Source organism: Cheilinus undulatus, linkage group 6 (genome assembly GCF_018320785.1).
Source record: "Cheilinus undulatus linkage group 6, ASM1832078v1, whole genome shotgun sequence".
Lineage (NCBI taxonomy): Eukaryota > Metazoa > Chordata > Actinopteri > Labriformes > Labridae > Cheilinus > Cheilinus undulatus.
Genome location: NC_054870.1, coordinates 40454798 through 40476634, shown reverse-complemented (window position 1 = coordinate 40476634; position 21837 = coordinate 40454798). Strand labels below are relative to the sequence as shown.

Sequence of the window (21837 nt, the reverse complement as noted above, 5' to 3'; positions counted from 1 at the left end):
TAGCACGCGTGGGCATGCACCAGTGCTGAGGAATACACTGCATAATGTGAGCCTGACAGGATGTCACTATAATGCCAAATGTGACTATCATTATCATTTGGTAAACAAAACTCTTGCCAAAGCTCGTTGGAAGAAGAGCAAAACTATCTTTTCCACCAAGAAAACTTTCAGTGTAGCTCTTTTCTCTTCTTTAATAAAAAATGTCCAGTTATGACAAAATTACTATAGCTGCCTGTATCCATGCAAATCTCTTCACTACTGTGTTTACAAGCTTGAAGTACAAGTACTCCATGCCCATAGATACTGCTTCTTTCTAGTCAAATGAGATTGGTGCGACCCTGCTGTGACTGAAAATAAATCTCAGTTCGGCACTTTGAAAGATGGGTCCCCCTGATGACAGACATGACTATGTACAATCCATCAGCTTTGCAAGGATAGTGGGTTTTTCCAGCTCACCGGTTCCCATCCTGCAGTCCAGGCACCCCTTGGTGGGGTGCTCTGACGTTGTCAAAATTAGATGTACATATTTTCTTTAAAAATCATGATTAGAAACATAATTTATGAAGATGTTGTTGGGCCGTCCTTGTTCAGTCATGAAGTTGCAGAGGTGAAAAAAGTGTAAGACTACTGTACTCAAGTATAAGCACAGTGACTTGGTTAAAACTGACTTAAGTAGAAGTAAAATTAATGGTCTATAAATCTACTTCAGTAAAACTAAGAAATACTTCATTTAAAGTTGACTTAAAGTACTGAGTAGCCGCTGATAAGTCGTGCAGGAAAATATGGTCTTTCCTTACTGACAATAACATAAGAATATGAATCTACAACCAAGTTGTTCATGAAAAGTCACACCTTAATGATAAAGTGAAATTCAACAGCTGTTTGGGATGTGATGTGGAGTCAACCTCTCACAATGTAATTAGCATCTTGTATAGTCAGAGCCAAGCAACTGGCCAGTTTCATGTCAGAGATGATAAAGAAATATTTCAAAACACTAATTTTGGCCAAGGAGAAACTATGACGTCAGCACAGTGTGAGGTTGAAGCCAGATTTCTAACGAAGCTTCAAGGAGTTCAGCCTTCTCTGCCTTTAGTGCAACCTTAACCTTGATCCTAACTAAAATGTGAAAACACTGACTCCCCTGATTGACGTCGAGTGTTAAGATGTTCTGGAGTCAGACTGTCTCTATGAAAGGTTCCCAGACACAAAAAAAGTCTAAAAAAAACAACTTTGACTATAGGAACAAACAGCCTCGCATCTAACTCAAACTGGTGAGTTTAGACTTTCAGCCCAGGAAGAGAGGGCAGACTCCTAGAGAGAGCTTGACCTGAGGAGTCAGTGTAACGTAAACATTTTCAGAATATCTGTGAAGACGTAGAAACTTTAGAGATTTCTGCGACAGTTGACAGAAATCTTGAAAGTCCTTGGTTTGACTTTTATCATTTTTTAAATTTTTTTTTTACTCATTACTTACTCTTTTTGAAATGTGATGAAGTACAGAACTTCCCTGAATGTAAACTTAAGTAAGTAAAAAAAAAATATCTGTTTCAAAATGTACTCGAAAAGTACAACTACACAAAAAACCTACTTTATTAAAGTAATCTAAGTTAATGTAATCAGTTACTTTCCACCTCTGTGAAGCTGTATATGTACATGAAACCAAACTCAGAATGTTGAAGTTTAGAAAATCTTAAATTTGAGACAAAAATAAAAAACAATCACAGCTGATAAAGTGTTAAGTTACAACATTTTAAACTAAAAAGTTTTAATTTAAAAAGAAGTGAATTTACATCATTGTAAAGTAAAAAATTTACAAGAAACCAAACTGAAAACAGCAGTTGGATGATCCAACTTTACAGAAATGTACCTTAAAGTCAAGATAATAATGATAATGTGATGATTTTAGTCAAAAATCACAAGCATTTCTGTATTGATCAGTCCTAGTAAGAGGGTAAATTTGATTACGTTCTCAACTAAAGTAGTGATGGCAGTAAAACAGCAGCATCTGGTATCATTTACTTTCATGCAATCGGCCTTTTTTTCCTTCAGAATCTCAGAAATTCTAAGTTTTGGTTCTTGTAAATTTACAACTTTTTAACCAATATATCATTTTTTTTATCATAAATTTTCAACTTTTTAAACTTCAAGTTATTGTTATTATTTTGTCTTAACAGATCCTCTTTATATTATTGTTTTTGTGTGGCCCTTATTTGCCGTGGTACTAATGGATGGTTTAGGCTTCGGTATTTTGGCAAGAAAAAAGGTATGTAGGTCTATTATGTTGGAATTTTGTCAAACTAAATTGGAACCAACTGTTCTAGCTTATAATGCGATTTGACAATCTACAGTGGATTTACTTTAGATGTGTAAAAATGAGCCAACTAAAATGGTGTTTTCATAAACACTTAAAAAACTCTCGAATATTTCCCCTAATTTCACAAACTGATGATTTTTTTACCCAGGTTCTTTCACCCTTTTCTGACCCTGAATTTATTCCAGTTTACGTGTAAAGTCAGGATTGAGCCCATGTATCAACGCAGCAGGACATATTCAAGAAAACTGTCATGCAGCTGGGTCAGAGTGGTGCTATTGTCATACATGCCATGAAGCTTTTGGTTTTCCAGTATAAACAAAGGAAATGTAACGTCATAGGAAGTGTTCTTCTCTTGGAGTTTGGTAAACATGGTGCTGGCGTAAACAGCAGCAGTCATTATACTCAAGTACCCAAGAAAGGTGAGGGGTGTAGGCCATTTTGTGAAGGTCAGTGTGTGAAATATGTGATGAAGATGGAGATGCATGGAGTGAGGGAATGATGCACATCCTCACAGCCCTCTGTCTGTGAGTGGGAGAGACACAGAGAGACCATCATCCCCCACAGTTCACACTCACTGACTTGGATGAACCTGCTAATGACTACATTTATTTAAATTAGACTAATTGTAATCATGGTTAATAATTAGCTTTACAGTGCATTATAATTGGGTTAGGCTACAAGATGGTTCTGCCTAGGTGCAATAATTTATTTGATTTAATTATTCTGAGGAACCCAATGGTTTGACATTTCATATCATAAAACCAGCGGTGTAGAGAGAATGGAGATGGCCGTTGTCTTTAGAGAAGGTCATTGCTCGCTCTCTGGGAAAATTATGAGGACTATTTTCCACTCTATTAAGCTACTCCACTTAGCACAATTAGCCACACACACAAAGGTTAAAGAGAGAGACCTCTTTCTTTATGATAGAGAGGAGTGGTGCATGTGCGTGAGAGAGCAGGCGAGAAAGGCAGACACAGAACAAGCTCCGGAAATCTCAGCAGTATACCCTTATTTAAAATGCTTAATTATTTACAGGGATATTAGTACATTGAGGTTAAAGTGTAAAAATGATACCTTTTAACTTTGAGATTGAGATTAATGTTAATAAAGTGTTACATTTTAATATTTTCTTTCTTCTAATACAACTAATTAACCCTTGTTGAGACCCAGCAGTGTTTGCATATTGAATGATCTAATGTGGCTGAAAACAGTGGTTCTAAACTGGGGGGTCAGGACCTAAAAGTGGATTAAGGGAGATTTTCTAAGTGGGTCACAAATGCATGCCTGGAAACAAAATGTGGCCAAGAGTCTGATGCACAGACATGCATGCATATAGTGCCTGTAAAAAGTATTCACCCCCTTGGATGTTTTACTCCTTTACTGATCTTATAAATCAACCATGGCAGTCTACAATTTGGCTTTTTTGACAAAAAAAAAATAATAATAATAATACAAAAAAATACAAAAAAATACAAAAAAATACAAAAATACAAAAACACTTATGCCAAGGTAAAAACAGATTCGTACAAAGTATTGTCCATTAACCTGTGGTCCAGTCCCTTGTTAACAGTACTCCTGGCTACCATTACACCATAAAGACAAAAGAACACCTAAGAAAATCAGAAAAAAAAAGGTTTTTGAAAAGTATAAATCAGGGGATGGACATCACCCAGAGTTCAGTTAAATCAGTCATCAGGAAATGGAAGAAATATAGCATATGCATAAATCTGCCTGTAGCAGGCCGTCCTCACAAACTGAGTGACCAAACAAGGAGACTAGTGAGAGAAACTACCAAGACACCTATAGCTACTCTGAAGGAGTTACAAGCTTCAGCAGCTGAGATGGGAGAGACTCTGCATACCACAGCTGTTGCCTGGGTTCTTCACCAGCGAAAGCTTTATGGGAGAGTGGCATCGCTCTATTCTACGAAAACATCATGCAATATCTTTCATTTAATACATTTCATTGATTGAAAAGCATCTGAAAAGTTGGTCGCATTTTGTCCTTGAAGAGCGTGTAGAGGGTTCTGAGGCCAGACCAGTGGTGAAGCAGTGGTTCAAAGGACAAATATTCACGCTTTAAATAAACCCACACACAGCACTATGTCACACAGAAGGTCTAATCATCAAATATTAACACACATGCCTTCACCTCAGTAAACTTGAAGAGGATAATGCTTCAATACATAAATAGTTCAGATCGTCTACATACTCATAAATGCCTCATTACAACCCAGATTGAAAACACATTGTGAACAACAACAAAGCTCCATAAACTACTCACAATTAACTAAACATCCTAAATTGCTCAAACCACAAATATTTACCAGAGCAAAACACACCAAAACATTCAATGCAGAAACTACTGACTTGTGCATGTTGAGTCTTTTTTTTTTATATATGGGATGTTTCTTGAGCAGTGTGAGAATTAGAGCACTCGAGCTCTACAAAACAATTAGGAAGTGATGGGAATGTTTGCTGAGGATGCAAGCACTCATCATTCAAAGTCTTTCTCTTTCTTTGAGAGTCAAGCAGCTTGATTTAACCACAAACCTCTTCTGTGGCTGCTAGCAAGATCTGCAGGGGTAGTTTAGATTGTTTAAGGGTTTTTCCAGTGTTTCATAACATTCCTCACAAAATTAAGCAAAAGTACTGTAGAATCTCAGCCTGGGTTCACCTTCATAAATCTATTCATCGATAATCTTCACTGCTTGTTCTATTTGGGTTTGCTAGGGGCTGGAGACATCCCAGCTATGAGGATTGGTTTCCAGTCAATCACAAGGCTAACATACAGAGACAGACAACCAGTCTGTCAATTTAGAGTAAGGCAGTTTAGAGTCACCAATCAACCAGCATGTCTGTGGTCAGTGGGAGGATGTAAAACAGAGAAGTCAGAGAGTGCCTATGCATGCACTGGGAAATGTAAAAACTCGACACAGAGAGGTCCTCTACATAGGGCATTCAAACCAGGAACCTTGTTGCTCTGAGGTTGCAGTAGCACCTACTGCATCATCACACAGCACCTCATCCAAGATGATGTAAAACAAATAAATAGACTGCAACAACAAAAATAGGGTAGATTGACTTAAAATCCTGGAGGGGAGAGCACTAGTTTAGGCTACCGTCCTCATCACACTGGTTGCATGTTTGACCCCCCAGCCAGACGTTATTTGGTTCATGTACAATTTGACTTTCCCTCCCCACATTTCCTGTCATTCTATCTGTTGTGTTAAATAAATGCACAAAAATCCCCCCAGATGATGTTTAAATAATGATTTAAAAACTTGGCTAACAAAGATCTCAGTCACACTCTATGCTGATGACATATTGTTGTTGATTACTAATCCCTAGAGCTCTAAACTTGTCCTCATATGAATTATAAATCAGTTTGGCCAGATTTCAGTATACAAATTAATTATGAAAAGTCAGAGGCTCTGCCTCTATGTGACATCCTTGTCAATTTCCCATTTAGGTGGTCAATTCCAGGTTTTTCCTATCTAGGTATAAGAGTATTGGCAGACATAAAAGAATTGTGTAAATTGTAATTAAAACCAACTTTGACATCAGTAAAAAAATATTCTTAACAGGTGGTTTGATCTTCCCAAGGGGTAAATGAATTTATTGTTTGGACAACTGTTGTCTTGTTTTATAAATTATTAATTGCTGATGCTGCCAAGTTGGTGATTTCTGCCAAACTATATATTTTCTTTTGTGTAGAAATATGCAAAAAATACCTACCTACCTATCTTCCTCTGTCCTGGATGGGTTAAATAGTTTAAGATTAATGTTCTCCCCAGAATATTACAACCAATGCCAATGTTTCTCAGTAAGATCATTAGAGGAGTTATTTTGGATATTGAAATTTTTATTTGGCAAGGCCAGTGCTGGCTTGTTCAGTGTTTGTTTTATTTAGAAACCCCCCCACATGAATATGTAAAAAAAAACAAAAAACAAATAAAAACAAAACAAACAAAAAAAAAAAAGATCTTGGTCCCACAAAAAAATGACAGACAACCGTAGCAGAGGATTTAGGAAAAAGGCTGTCAGTTGTTTTATTCATGTTTTCATTCATTATTTACAAAGAAAAATACAGAATTAAATATTTCTGTCAGAGGTAAAATATTCTCTACCATCTGAGAATTGACTGTACCGACTTATTGTAACACACTTCTGTCGGACTGGCTGCACACAGACCTGAAGTGACACACACAGCAGGTCTCAGTGCTCAGCTGGGATCAGACCTGAGGCACTGATGGATTTCCTGTCAGTCTCTGTGGGAGGATTAAGCCAGTGAATAGACAGAGATCGGGGGCATAGGTGTGCTCAATGTCTGCCACCTCTCACTCACAGGTCCAGTTGAAAACCCGGCCCCAGGCATCGCCCGCCAACAGTGTGGCATGGCTCCTACACAGAGAAAAGTGAGTCTTGATTATTCAAAAATCATTGAGGTGTTAAACAGATGTGTTAAAAATGTTATAAGATTATTAATGTTTTAATTATGCTTTTCAAGCAACATCTACCAGGGACAACAGGGAAATTAGCAAGTAGGTATAATCTGGCATTTTTATTCTGTCTAGCCCGCTACTAGTAATGTTCATTAATAAATGCTGTTCTTTATAAATACATTTGATTGTTTTTTTCATTATTATTATTATTATTGTTACATTGTAAAAAAATACACAAATGTAAGTTAGCTAGGGGAAAAGAAAGATGAGAGAAAAAAACAAAAGACTTGTTAAAATTTTTATGGATTTATGATATTATCGATATATTGGTATCGACAGATATTACATAAAAAAATGAATTATCTGTATCTGCAGATATGTAAATATCTGCAGATATTTACAACAGATATTTGAAAATCTTCCCATATCAGCTGTAAATATTGGCCTTATAAAGAAATAAATTAGTGGAGTTTTAGGCTGGACCAACAGACCTACTTCAGCCAAAGTCGTTCTTTCTTTTGTTATCATTCCTTGAATTTTAGTGTGTTATAAAAATTTAAATTTGTTGATTTGTTCATCCTCAAACGTTTATGTTTTAAGGACTGAAGTTTTAGGTCTTAATTACAATTAAATATCAGTATCGGCTAACATTATTTTGTAATTATCAGCATTTGGATACCGCAAAAATCCATTTTAAATAATTTGATACATTTCAATTACATGTTTTAAAACAATAAATTCATTTATTATCATTTAGAAAGTGTTAAGGGGTAAACCAAAGCTTTAAAATTAAAATCTACAAGACAAGTGCTAAGGAGGGGAAGGAAACACTATCCAAACCGCACAAAGTATTTGTGCGATAACAGTGTGTCGGATCTTGCTTGTAATTTTTGATGATTAAAGCAAGATGCCGCAAGCCTGGGATATCTATTTTTGTTGCAATAATATCAAAACAGGTATAAATATCATTTAATTTTTACAAATAAGTTCCCAAAGATTAAAATTAGATTACAATGACAACCCAACCCCATTTATAACAGGGTTCCCACTCACTTCTAACAATCAGATTTAAGACTTTTCAAGACCTTTTTAAGACCTGAACTGGGAAAATTGATACCATTTTATGTGCTGTAAACAGTCCTAAAAAGGCCATGTCAGATATCTCAGAGCTGAATCATCAGGTTTAATTCACTGTTAATGACATGTCGGTCATGAACACTGACATTTTATGATTTTTGGCACATTAAATGCCTCTTTCCTATAAATACACGGTACAGTGATATTTATCATAACATACCCAACAAGAATATACATAAAAAAGACTGAGTAAAATAGAATCAGTGTAGATAGAAAAAGATTTGATGAGGACATGTCTAAGTCTAAGTGGCTTCTAAAATTTAAGACCACTCACTGGTAAAAATAAGACTTTTAAAGGTTTTTGAATGGTCTTACATTTAAAAAGTTCAATTTAAGATATTTTCAAGGATCTGCAGGAACCCTGTACAACCTTTAATTTCTTATGGAAAAAAGGTTCTGTGCATTTGAAATTAATTAATGCAAACTAAATCTCTCCTCTCCCTTCTGTGAATTTACAAATTATATTTACTGTACCTTGACATTGCCAGGGCTGTGATGGCTGGATTATTCTTGTAACGCCGCTGTGCCCCAGCCTGACTTCTGTTCAGCTCTTGAAACAGCACCAGATGTCTCTCCCAGCCTTTAACGTGGCCCGAGCTGCTCACTGTAAATACATGAGGAGACATCAACACCCATTCATGACTGAATCACAGGGCAGGTTTCCACCCTGTCTGTAACCCCTCCAAAAATTAAAACCTGCATTAACACAGTGTTTATCTGTGGTCAGCAGGCTGTTAAAAGGAGAAAAATCCCTCGAATATAAACGCCTCGGTGTTACGTCAAGACTTGTCTCAATGCAATTTCCCCAGCATAATACTCCTATGAGGTGACGCGAGGCTGTAACCAACGTATGCCAAATTGGATCTGGGTATTATTGCTTTCTAAATTATACAAGCACACACACGTCAGCAGAATTACTCATCAGTGTTTACTGCCTCTATGTTTAATAACTTTATAACAACATAATTCCTGCTAGCCCTAATGCTAGTGAGGGATGGGGTAAGCATTACAAGCTCTCATCTGGAAACCATGCTGTCTAGCTCAGAGATGAGCGGTTAAAAATAATCATCTCACACTTAAGGATTTATCTAATTAGATAGCGAGGGGTTCTTTTGGAAACAAAACCCCAGAATCATTTTCTTTCTGCGGCTGTATCTAAGTCAGTTGAACTATTTCGCTGCTGTCATGCTCTCCTATCATCTGACTGTTTAAAAAAACAATAGCCATATGCATATGCTGTCCTTCTGCCTGTAACATTACCGTCTCTCTCTGCTTGCTCTTGCCCTGGGGACACAGGCACTTCTGGAGGGCCAGGTAATTGTGTTCTTGTGTACTCCGTCTTCCATATCTGTATGAGAGACACATAACGAGTAGCAAAATCAGACATAATTCAACATAATAACAAACTCTCTCACATACACACCAGCATGCTCATGCACAGCCCATGACTCAAGGTAATAATAAAGTAATAATAGTGTTTTTGTGTGTGGCGTGCATGTGGCAGAGATACCCAATCCCAAGTGAAGCCCAATTTAGAGTTTGCAGCTTTGATTGCAGAGAAGCAGCATATGCTTATATGAATTTAAACACCACACACACAACCCATATGCTGTTATTAATACTGGGATGGACATCCAAGCTGCTACCTGCGAGGCTAATACCAAAGCAATGACTGCTACATCTGAATACAGTGTACTGTTTAAAATAAAGAACCCTCACTCTTTTTGTTCTCCAGAGAGCTGTCAGACTTTAAAGACAGACTTTCTCTTTCAAATTGAAACATACCCGTATGATGCCGTCTGCACAGCCGGCGACGATGACATTCCTGGCATCCCACTCTTGCCGCTGTGTGAAGCTGACACACAGGATGTCTGGTCGAGGCCCGCAGGAAGTGTCAGTACAGGCCAACAGTTGACCTTTCATGGTCCACAGGTAGAGCACAGGTCCTGCACATGACGCAATCTCACCCTGGACAGAGTAAAACGGCGGTGATGCTCCATGTGTGCAAATTTAACACAAAGAGGACATGCATGCTGTCAACAATGAGAATCCTCCCTTCCTCATGCTATGAGCTGAGTGAAAGGGCAATATAGAGAGACAGATATGACAAAATCAGACAAAAGATGGGAGAGAAAGAGACTACAGAGAAATCTGGGTATTTTTTAAGCTGGAATATTTAAGGTATTTGGCAATAGAAGTGGCATTAGCCTCCAGAGATTTCTTTAAGTAGATCATACTGTGGGCACCGGCCAGGAAGCTAGGCTATACAGCACTACAGATGGGTATAGTTTCTCCATTTAATTTAGTGAAAAGGTGTTTTGTGTTCTGGTGCCAATTGTACGTTATATCAACTATTTTTAAAGTGTTTTATTGTTCATCCAGAAAGCCTCTTGATCATCTCTTGATCAGCTGTTAGGATTGGCAGATTTGGCAGAAACAAAAACTAAAATGAGCCCTTTGACTTGAGCAGTGATGACTGGCTGTTTACTGTGGATACAGGGGATATTTTTATGAGCTGGAGTACACAGAATAACTTCTGCAGATGGAGACTTAGCAGGAAGAAAGAGAGAGGAGAGAAGCTTTGATGGAAACTAGTGAGAAGGAGAGATCTCAAGTTGCTTGGTGGTGTAGGTGTACAAACTGTGAACCCAAGAGCAAGGACAGCTACTGCTGCCACGAGTGGGACTTCACAACACTACTTCAGGACATTTCTGAGAATAGTGGCTGACAGATGCCTGTAGCCTGCATCACGCCCCACCCAGAGTTCCCTGTCTTACTTAATGGAACTTTCCGGAGGTAAACAGGAAAACAAACCACGACCAGAAGAGCTGAATGGAAATTTGTCATCCAAGTAAGTTTATAGCTTTTGCTTTAATCTTCTAATTGCTGATAATTCTACAACCTACAGTTGGCACGGTATGTTGACTTTATAAAAACAATACATTTGCAGATGAAGCGAAAAACAGAAAAACATTTTTTTAGTTGACTTTGTTGTTGCTGTCTCTGTCGAAGCCTGCAGACCCAAACAGCTGATCAAATAGCGTTAGGCTGAGGCGGAAGAACACATAGCGAAAGCTTGCATTGCAATTACATGGAGAAACTTTACCCTTCTGTAGTGCTGTATAGCTTCTTTGCCGGTGCCCCCAGCTCCATTTGCTTAAGGGGTCAACACACACTTTTTCTATGGAAAAATATAGCTTCTACAGCCTTTAATTTCTCAAGCTAGAATAGTGCTGCCAGTCCTGCTACATGCACAGCTGATTGAGAAGACAGGAGTGTTTATCAGGCTGAAGTTTCTGTGTGAAGTTTCTGAAGTTTGTCTTAAAATGATAGATGTAATCACTTCCAAAATTCAAAGCATAATTTCGTCTAATGGAGTATTCTGCTTCGAACAAATAATTTTTGGTGTTTATAGCCTATCAAAACTATATTTCCATTTCCCATTTATCTGCTTGTAACATCTAAAAAGCAACTGTTTGTGTAGGAAAAACTGAATTGCAGGCAGCATCATCAGACAGGTGGATTTAAGCTGTGTTGGTTCAGTACAGACCGCTGGAACTTTCCCCTATCTTTGGCCTGAGCTGTGCATTAGTCTGTGTGCCTTTTTTCTGTGTTCTCGTCTTTACTTGGCTGCAAAACAAAATTCTCCTCATGGGCCTTACAAAAAAGTTCAAAATTAAGTTGGATAAGAAAAAAGGATATCTAGGGGGTTCTCTTACAGTGAGTTCATTGATAGCCAGTGCAGAGACACTGCTTGTGTGTCCTGTTAGCTGGGTGACGTAGCTCAGTTCCTCCATATCCCACAGGATGCAGGTGAGGTCCTGTGAGCCGCTGACTAACAAACTGTGGACTTCAGACACAGCCAGGCACGTCACTGAATCCGTGTGACCGTATAACGGCTGTGGAGAAAGATAAAGTTACTGTCATTAAGTATTTATGAAAGATTCTGGATGTTTCTTTGAAATGCAAGCAAACTAACCTGTCGGAGCTTCATCTGAGTGAGTCTGTCCTTGTTGACTAAAACGTCCCACACACAGACCACACCGCTGGTTCCTGCAGTGACGATGGTCGATGGGTTGGGGCAAGCAGCGCACAGTGTTTCCCCCCAGTCACACAAACTCTCACACACAGCAAAGGTCTGCAGACAGATGTAGAAACTATGATCAAGAATGTGTTGATTATATGATAGAATAATAGAATGGGGTTTTCTTTACTTTTTATGCTTAAGCACTGTTAAGTATATGTTACATACTTAGACTAAGCACTGTCAAAGATTGTCAAAACTTTTAAAACAAAATTTATTTGTTGATGCTATTGAAAAAGACCAAAACTGTGAAAAACTACATCTGCTTCAAAAGTCAGACGTGTGGGAGAAAAACAAATCCATGCAAGAACACTCCTGCACAGTCCAAACTGCACAAACACTAGCAACATTAAGGTACTGAAAGTTTTTTTTTACTTTTACTAGTATAATAGTGAAGTTTAAAATGCTGGTATGGTGACAGCCTGAGCACCACTTAATAAATACCAATGAATTAATATTTGCCTTACAAAGAAGTTAAATTAATTTACAAATTTCTCACATATGGAAAGAAATCTTGCAACTAGATGGAGGTTGAACACTGCAGAATTAGAATAAAATTCTCCACAGGCGTAAATACTCACCTTTTCTGGTGAATAGTGTCCAAAGGCACAGCTGTTGTCAGGGAAGCCCCAGCTGAAGAAGCAGCCTGATTGGGATGACAGGACGAGGCGGTTTCTCTCCAGGACCACAACCTCTTTTTCCAGACACAGAATCTGACCTACAGGGCCTCTCTGCAGCTCTGCAGACAAATTTACAGTGCAACTGAGAGTCAACATCAATAAGAAGGTTTGGAGGAAAGGCAGATGGGTTTTTTTTATGTTTGTTTAAACCGTATGCACCCATATAAAAGTTTGGGAGTAAAGACAATCTGAAATGTGACCTCATTCTGCCATAAACTTGCCTGGTTAAATAACGGTAATGGTTGTTCAAAAATGTGACATTGGAGTATTGTATCTCAGTAAACTAGTGAAGAATTTCATTACACTGACCATAGAAAAAAGGGCAATTAAAACAGCTATTCCCAGGTTAGAAAGAGATGAGGCCTTGTCCAAGGGGGAAACCTGCATCCTGGACAACACTAGTAATCTGTGTGTAGATGTGTGTGTGGAGTCAAAGAGAGCTATAATTGTGCCTGTAATTGACCTATTCATGCAGGAACAGACAGAAATCATTACATCCTTTAGTCTGTTCTGCCTCTAAAATCCCCTGAAAGAAGTTGTGTCTGCATCGGTCGTTCTGCCTCCCTCCTATTCATCTCTATCTGCTTATTGATCAGATCAGACACTCTAAGATTTAATATGAAATGTAATTTGCAGGAATCTCTCCCTGAGCATTCGCAGATTCATCTCCTCTCCCTCAGTGGGCCTGTAGGGATATTCAGATTATTAAGTAGGGCTCAGCGGAAGAGTCATCTCCATATTGTAGCTCTAACGGATAGCGCCTTCCACCTTCCATAGTGTAAATTAATCTATGGACGCGCTCGCTCCGTCTCAACGATTCCCTTTAGACTGAGAAACATGGTATATATAATAATTGACATCAAAGATTGTGAAATACATCAAATGATGAGCGATGATGCAAAATAGTATGAGGTGCACAAAAACTGGTAGAAATGGGAAAAAACATATTGATTCAGATTTATTGAAATATATATTTTTTTAAAAGGCTATATTACTATTTGCTTTGATTTTGTACATTTATACGATTAGTTTTGCTTGAGGGTGCGGCTCATCTGTTCCTCTTTTCAGAAAATACAAACTCTTAGCAATTTTATAATGTCAACAAATATCAAACTCATGTGTTTACGTATATATGCTTACACTTGAATCAAGATCTGCCCAGCACTTTTCTGATTTATTTTAAATCTTCTGCAGACATTTAGAGAAAAGGCATAGAGGTGTAGTCTAACAATAAAGCTACCAACTACTTACTATTTAAGTAAAATAAAGCATGTCGAAATTCTGATCTTCATACATCTGGTTGTTGTACTCTTCTTTGTATATGTTGGCCGTATATTGCTATTTAATTATTGTTTGTATTTCTTATTTAAATTAATTTTATCTCTCTCTAGTGTAATATCAAAAACAACTGTCTAATTGAATTCCCACCAAAAGATCAATAAATTCTCTTATTCCTTGGAAAACTGACTTGGTTTCATCTAAACAGAAACAATATACCTGAGAGCGACCCCAAGGCTTTTAAATTTACTGTTTGGCATTTATTGACCATAAAAATAGCAATCAAGATATGAAAAAAAGTCAAAACCCCATTGAAATAGGTATATTTTGTAGCAAATTTACAATGAAAATCTGTAATAGCTTACATTTTAGTGATTTTGGTCTTATTATATAACTTAATGAGTGGTTTTATTGAATGGGAAGATAGTGGACTAGGTGAAAATGGCTTTCTTTAGTTTGGGAGTAAATTTTACACTAAACCCTACCCTGGATCTAACTAATCAGAATATTTTCACAGCAATGAAAATATATGTCCAAAATAATAAAGCATTATGATTAGGACATAACGAAGGTTATAAGAGTTTTAGATTTTTCAGTATTTTTATTTTATTTTTTTTTCACATTTTGTTTTTCAATTTCAGTTTAGTTTCAACTAGTTTTTCCTGCTGGTTTGTTTGTTTGATTTAGTTTTGATTTTTCTTCACTTTACTAACTAGATTTTATTAGTTTAAGTGTTAGTTTTAGTTTTCCCAGTCATATAGGATACTTGTCATAGGTTAGGTTAAGTTATTTCTAACCTCTACAATGAACTTGCTCATCCAAAATGTAAATCACAGTGCTTGAGACAAACCATAAAGGATGTGTCAGTCCATATGCTTATGTCAAAGACTAAAACTAAGGATATTTTGTCTGTAATTTAATTGTACTTAGTTTTGTAAGCACAGAATATTGGTTTTGGTTTGTTTACAATTTTTTGCACTGCTTCAGTTTGAATTTACTTTCCGTTCATTTAAATAATTTAAACATTTTAGTTTGAGCTATTTAGTTAGTTTTAGTTAACTTTGGAGATAACTTAAGCATACAAACTAACTCTGCAGATAGTGGTTTACTGATGCTTTAATTTGGGCAATGAACTGACCTCTGATCATGGAAAACAAACACAAGTTTTTCAATGATTAATTTCAAAGAGATGTAATCTGTCAAGGCGGATGCACTGCAGACACTGAACAGCTATTGAAACCCTCCTCTTCATCCTCCAAGTTGTCCTCCTTGAAAAACAATATGCCTAGTTGTAAGATAAGCTGTAACTCATGCCTACACTGGAACCATCTCAGCTGGTGCATCACTTTAATTAGTAGAAGTGAGTAAACTGACCTGGATTAGAAAACCTCATTCAAACTTATCTTAGTCTGACCTTCGCCTTCTGCAGTGGGTAAGAGGGTGACTGGTTGACTGGGACAGGCCTTGATCTCGTTAACTGATCATCCTGTTCATCAATAAAAGTTCAAATGTTTTTTGTATTTATTGTGAAGCACATCAGACAAGTAAAGGACCTGACTTTAGCCTCTTAGAGATTTCTTTGTTGCAGGAAGTCCCTACATTTCCTTTCAGGTCATTTCACCTTATAAATAATTTATTTAAGAGTACTGTACCTTTGTATGGCTGTGCCGTAGTCCTGATTTTGTCCAGTTTGAAGAAAAATGGAGTTGGATGTTGTGGTGATGACCCGTCTTTCTTAGAGCCACTGCGAGGTGGATGTGGCTTCATGAAGAGCTACGGGAAAATAGGTATTAATCGAGGATTATTTTAAAAGCATTGTGGAACACACACAGGAAGTAATGTAACTTTTTCAGATTTCTAGTTTTATGTTTTCACCTGTTTGGGAACCTGGCCAAAGTTGCTGACATATCCTAAGATAGTGCTCTTGATGACTGGATCTTTAACATCCTTCCTGCCACTCTGAGCGTAGAAATAAGGATGATACGTGTTCACACTCTCCACAGCAGCGGGACCTTGTTGCCGGTACCCGAAAATCAAGTCGATCCACAGGTGGAGATGGGAGCTCACGTAGTCACTCTCCAAAGCCTTGGGGAAAGAAAGCAGAAATTTTTAAGACCACAGAGTCAATATTACAAAACTACTATACCTGCACTGTGCAGTTTTAAAATACATCTGTGAGCATTATTACAGTGAGACCAAAACCATCAGTCAAACTGTTAATATCAGAGTTTAGAAACAAAAGAAACTTCTACGAGAATACACAACCAATCAAATTATTCAGGTAGAGGATGATTTCTTCTATAAGTCAATTTAGAAGTCTCGAACAGCAGGTTATGAGCTTGAATCTGTGTTTGAATTAAAGAATAATTTGGGAGGAATTAGCAGGAGATTGGTTTTGAAGAGTTAATAAGGAAAAGTGGGCATTATGGCCAGCGTGTATATCCCTGCATCCAATGATAATAAACCCATCCAGGAATATCAGAAAAGCAAAAACAGAGAAAAACATCATAACAAGGATATATTGTCCTGAGTTAATTTGTCCATGGAAGAAAAAACAATCTTCTAAAGTCACTAATTTTATGAGAATGGTGGGAGATATGAGTAGTTCAGTAGATTACAGAGTGATAACCGTCTTAGATGCCCCAGGAATGGAAAAAGGGAGGGTCACATGGAGGAAATAAGACCACCAGAATGTAACAGAGAATAGATATACAATAAACTCAGTTAGAAAGAAAGAAAGAAAGAAAGAAAGAAAGAAAGAAAGAAAGAAAGAAAGGAAAGATGGAAAGAAGACAGAAAAAGATAACGTGAAAGGTAGAAAGAAGTAGAGAAAAAGACAGCAAACAAACAAAAAAGACAAAGTAAGAAATAGTAAGAAATAGGAGAAAGAAAGAAATACTGATAGGAAGATAAAACTCAAGATAGAACAAAAAAAATAGACCAAAGAAAGGCAGACGGACAAACAGAAAGGAAAAAAGAAAGAAAAGAGTCAATATTCAGTAGCATATAAAGGCATTTTGAGAGTCATGGCCTCCTTTCAACAGTGTTAAATAGTCTTGCTGTCCCTCAGTGCCTTTCATCTAAACTTCACATAAAGGCCTTTTATGCATTTCTTCGATAAGAATAGAAACTGGCCACTATTTTGTAAGACTGTAAGAAAGAAGAAAATTCAATGGAACAAGACAGCCCTTTAGAGAACATGTGAAATAAGACTATAGCTGTTGTCAATAAGATCTATCTCTTATTCTGTGCTAGAAAGAAAAGAGACAAACTGCCCGACTGCAATCAACTCTATTACACTGTGGCTCTTACAGTGTTTAAAAACAGAGAATCTTCTGTGTACATACAACTAATATTGATAAACATTATTAGGTCTTAGGGGAAAAGACTATGTATCGGACAGATGGGCTGAGGCTGGTGTCACTGACCTCTCGATGGACTCTAATGAACTCCTGGGGGTCACCTTTAGCCCACGGAGGAAGCTCCACATCTCCCAGAGTGGTACCATCCTCCATGCAGCCTGGAGAGACGTAAATACACAACATAAAGCATGCTGGGTTGCATCACATTACAGTGTGACAGACCTTAAATGACTTTAGAGATGCACTGTGGAGGATTTTGGTCATCACAGATCTATAAAGCAACATTCAGCCTTTAAAATATCTAAATTTGATATAACTACAATAAAAAACAACTGAGGTGTCCTCATATTTTTTGCAAAGGTTATCTCAATCAGCTAATATACAAAGGTGAGGTTTGACTCTTAACTGAGATGTTGAAAGCACATTATCCTGACCCTTTTTATCACCCTTAGAGCAGGGAGCCAAAACAGCTATTATCATACCCACTACAAAAAGACTTCAACCATTAAGTACTAGCTGTGAAACCAGAGACTTATGCTTTTAATGATTATTTTCAGGAACCTCTTTTGATGAAAAAAAAACAAAACATTTTTTTGTAAAGACAAAAAACTTTGGATTTCACTTTACAGGGTCTTCAAATGTATTTTTTATACATATTTTTTTCCTGGGTACGTCTTAAACTGTGAATTATTATTACTATTATCTACTGTTTTTGTCTTTGGAAAGCCGAAACCCCTATATGCACATAACATTTACCTACTTGGGTGCTAATAAAGACGCTCTGAATGTCTATTGCAAAAGTTGTATCCTCCTTGACCTAGAATAAAAAAAAGCAATCTTTAACAACCTAAAATTAATAAGAAGTAAACCTTTCTGAGACAAATGTTCCAGGGGCTGTACGCCACTGACGGGATAGGAAAAACAGGAGATTCTGGAGGGATGAAACCTTGTTTTTTTCATCTTTTACAGGATTTGTGAACAGTGAGAAACCCCTGCAACAATGCTTTGATCCTTATCCTGAGCACATAACCCAAATAGGTGCTTTTACCAAGCAAACATCCCTTAGGAAATTCACACTTTCAGTCTTTACATACAGCTTAAGATAGTATGATTTTATGTCTGACCCAGCTGGATGTGGTTGGAGTTGAGCAGGAAATCCGGCAAGTAAAAGAACTCTGGGATCAGCTCTCGGACGTCGCTCATGTTGTCTCCGGAGGCTGACTCCCACTCCTTTTTCATACTGTAAAACATCCGCTCTGGGATATCAAACCCTCCCTGTGTGCAGACGAGACACAACAGATGCTCAGTACGGTGTTGAAGAAAACTTCACAACAGGGAGATTAATAAAGTCGTCTGCCTGATCCAGTGTAGTAAAGCATATTTTATATCCCTCATTGCATTATGTAAACGGGAAATATTTGCTGCTGTTTGAGGGAAGCTTTTCATCTTTCTTTAAAATTCCATAATCTATGATGGAAACCTCATGAGAGAGAATGTAATTTAGAGTAAAACAATTACCTCAATGAATGAAAATAGCATATATACTGGTAAACCCAGTTAGAGGTGTAAATCCAGTTATGGATATTACTGCATGGCTGTTATGTGCTTCAAAGATAAAAAAGGTGCTGTAATTCACCAGACTAACATCTTTATTGCTTTATTCTCAGTATCAAATATGCATGCCTTTTCATTATAATCAATTGGATGCTGTATTGTAATTTGGTCAATCTGTGGCTTTTTGCATTGGCTTCTTTTAGATGTTTTTTGTGATTATTTGCATATATATTAAAATCTTTCTGCTATCTGCTTTCATACCAAAACAAACACTGAAAATGATCTGGAGTGCTTGAAATAGCTCATTTTAGGTTGGTGTTGTTAGCAGTATTATATGTGAAAATGAATTATGACAGTCGTGACTGTCAGTTCAGGCCTCTGGGTTTGCAGAATGGTCTTAGGGTGAGTGGAAACTAAAACAGACTATAAATTCAAATTCAGTAAATTTATTTGAAAGAAATCAAGACAAATTCTGTAGCAATCAGAGCAATGATTACAGTCAGAATTTGAAATAATTTGTGGTTATGTAGAAGTATAATCAGGGCTTGTCTCCTTACTGAGAAATGGCAGCAGGCAGGAATGAAAAAAGCCTCCGTCTAAAGCCTGGCAAACAGTGTCCTTACGGTCCATCTCCACAAAGTGGAGTCAAAATCCCCCTCCCCATTTTAAGGAAATTTAAACAGCCAACCGTGTTTCCAATATCTATACTTAGTGCAATCTTGCAGTGTCTGATGTCCACAGCCTCACCTGCAGAGTCTGGAAGGTGTGTGAAAAAGGCTCCATCCTGACCAGGAAGGAGGCTACAATGATGGCTGATGAGTAGTGGGTACAGTAGTGACAGGGAGCTGACAAATCTACAGAGTAAAAGTTTGGAGCTTTTAATGAAAAGTCACCTGAATACAAAACAAAAAGGAGAAAAACAACAAAAAAAGACAAAAACTTACCTTCACTCTCAGTGTTCTCTACTTCTTCATATCTCTCAATGAACAGTTGTTTCCTTTTCTCCGTCTGAGCTCCCATTGGCTTAGCGAGGTCACGGAAAGTTGCAGGATTTGACAGATCAAGTGTCTACCAACGAGAGACAGAGAACACTTTCATTAACTCAGCTATCCATCTAAAATAAAAATGTTCAAGACAAATAGGTCAGAGCATGTGATGTTACCTCTGATTGGTAGTCCGCTAACACCCAGGGGAAGACTGGGTACTGCATCAGGTCGTTGTATGTCCTCCCAGCAATGGTGTTCAGATGCATCAAGTACTCAAAGTTACTTATTTCTCCTCTCTAAAGTACAGAAAAAGAGGAATATATAGCAGAAAAGAAAACTTTTGAAACACAGAAATGCCATTATAAACATACTCTAGAAGCACAGAGTTACTTTTTTTAATTAAGTTTTTATTTGTTGTATCTGAGAACAGGAAGCTGCTACAAGAAAGTCAAGTAGTTTAGAGCATTTGTTCCCAATCTAGGATCCAAAAGTCCCAGAGGTTGCAAAAAACCTCGATAAAATTATGATAAAATGCCTATTACATCACTGGTATCACTGGTTCTCAACAGCAAGATATTACAAAACAAAGAGACGGACCAAAACAAGCATGATTATAAGAGTTTCACAGACATTTTGGTGCACATGTTTTCCTAGGCACACATTCACAGCCCACTGAGGTCATTTAGACCTATTTTTTGAGGGCCTTTGTTAATAAACCAGTTAAAAAATGATGCAGATTTTTGAAGCAATGCATGGATCTGTGGGTGGGGGGGTCAGCTTTTCTTAGATAAAAGTTGGGGGGGGCTCCAAGGAAAAAGGTTTGCTTAGAGTACAACTTTATTTGATTGGCATTTTTCTGCTGGTTGTGATGAAGGCTAATGAATCTGCCAAACTACAAGTGCTGTTGGAGCTTTTGGCTTTCTTTTCAACCCTGTTGCACCTTGAAAGTTACTCAAGCTATTCCAGAAAACTCAACCTGAGAAGTTTAATTGAACAACTTTGCTAGAACTCCATTCTATACATCTATAAATAAAAGCCAGCAGAAAAATCATTAGATCAAATCCACAAAATACCATCAGAAGAATGGTTAAAATATTTGCACAACATAATATATCTGATTTCTAACATTGTAAAACAATGTCAGAGTAAAAGAGGAAAATTTCAAAGTCATATTTATTTTTCCTTCTACTTGATTTTTTCCTTTGTCCCTTTATCTTTATTGAATTTACTGAACTAGGACAGTGCACATATATTTTGTACGAGTTCATTTTTTCCTCATGTATAACAGGTTTTGTCAAAAAGTGTTGTTTTATGTATCTCATAGCTTGTGAACTAACATATTGTGTTATACAGTGCTGTGAAAAACTATTTGCTCTCTTCCTGATTTCCTTTTTTTTTTGCATATTTGCCACACTTCAGTCTCTACAAGCAAGCCTTTGCGAGAAGTGGCAACAAGTCTTTCAAATCGCTGTGGGGGAATTTTGTCCCATTCAACTTTGCAGAATTGTTTTAATTGAGCCCCACTGAAGGTTTACGAGCATGATAGCCATGAGTCAACTGAGGCCTGCAGGTCTTTAGATGCTGTTCTGGGTCCTTTTGTGACCTTCTGGATGTTGATGCGCTCTACTGAGAAATTTTGGTAGGCCACTCCTAAAAAGGTTCACCACAGTTCTAAGTTGTCTCCATTTGTGGATAATGGCTCTTAACATGGTTCGCTAGAGTTCCTTGGCTTTGTAACCCTTTCCAGACTGACATATGTCATTTGCTTTTTTTCTTATCTGTTCTTGAATTTCTTTAGATTGCCACATGATGTGTTGGTTTCTGAGATCTTTTTGCTTCTTCACTTTGTCAGACAAGTTCTCTTTGAGGGATTTCTTGATTCAACAGGTCTTGCTGTAATCAGGCCTGAGTGTGGCTAGTTAAACTGTTAATGATCCACAAAGACCCAGGTAAGCTTGAATGGCTTTTTCCCCCTAATAAATGAAAATTTGTTTGATA

General features: G+C 37.4%; 1 protein-coding gene across 3 annotated transcripts in view; it reads right to left on the bottom strand.

Annotated features, from left to right (window-relative positions):
• Positions 1–6340: 6340 nt before the first annotated feature.
• Positions 6341–21837, bottom strand: part of wdfy4 (WDFY family member 4) — a 75611-nt gene continuing 60114 nt past the window's right edge. For all 3 annotated transcript variants that reach the window (XM_041789122.1, XM_041789124.1, XM_041789123.1), the window contains 14 exons: positions 20016–20135; positions 19798–19921; positions 19601–19707; positions 18424–18574; positions 17366–17457; positions 15813–16022; positions 15590–15710; positions 12561–12718; positions 11875–12033; positions 11615–11794; positions 9681–9863; positions 9156–9243; positions 8370–8499; positions 6341–6717 (listed from right to left, as the gene is read on the bottom strand). In XM_041789122.1, coding sequence (XP_041645056.1) covers positions 6654–6717; positions 8370–8499; positions 9156–9243; positions 9681–9863; positions 11615–11794; positions 11875–12033; positions 12561–12718; positions 15590–15710; positions 15813–16022; positions 17366–17457; positions 18424–18574; positions 19601–19707; positions 19798–19921; positions 20016–20135 — 1887 coding nt within the window. In that variant the 3' untranslated portion in view covers positions 6341–6653. The remainder of the gene's footprint in view (positions 6718–8369; positions 8500–9155; positions 9244–9680; positions 9864–11614; positions 11795–11874; positions 12034–12560; positions 12719–15589; positions 15711–15812; positions 16023–17365; positions 17458–18423; positions 18575–19600; positions 19708–19797; positions 19922–20015; positions 20136–21837) is intronic.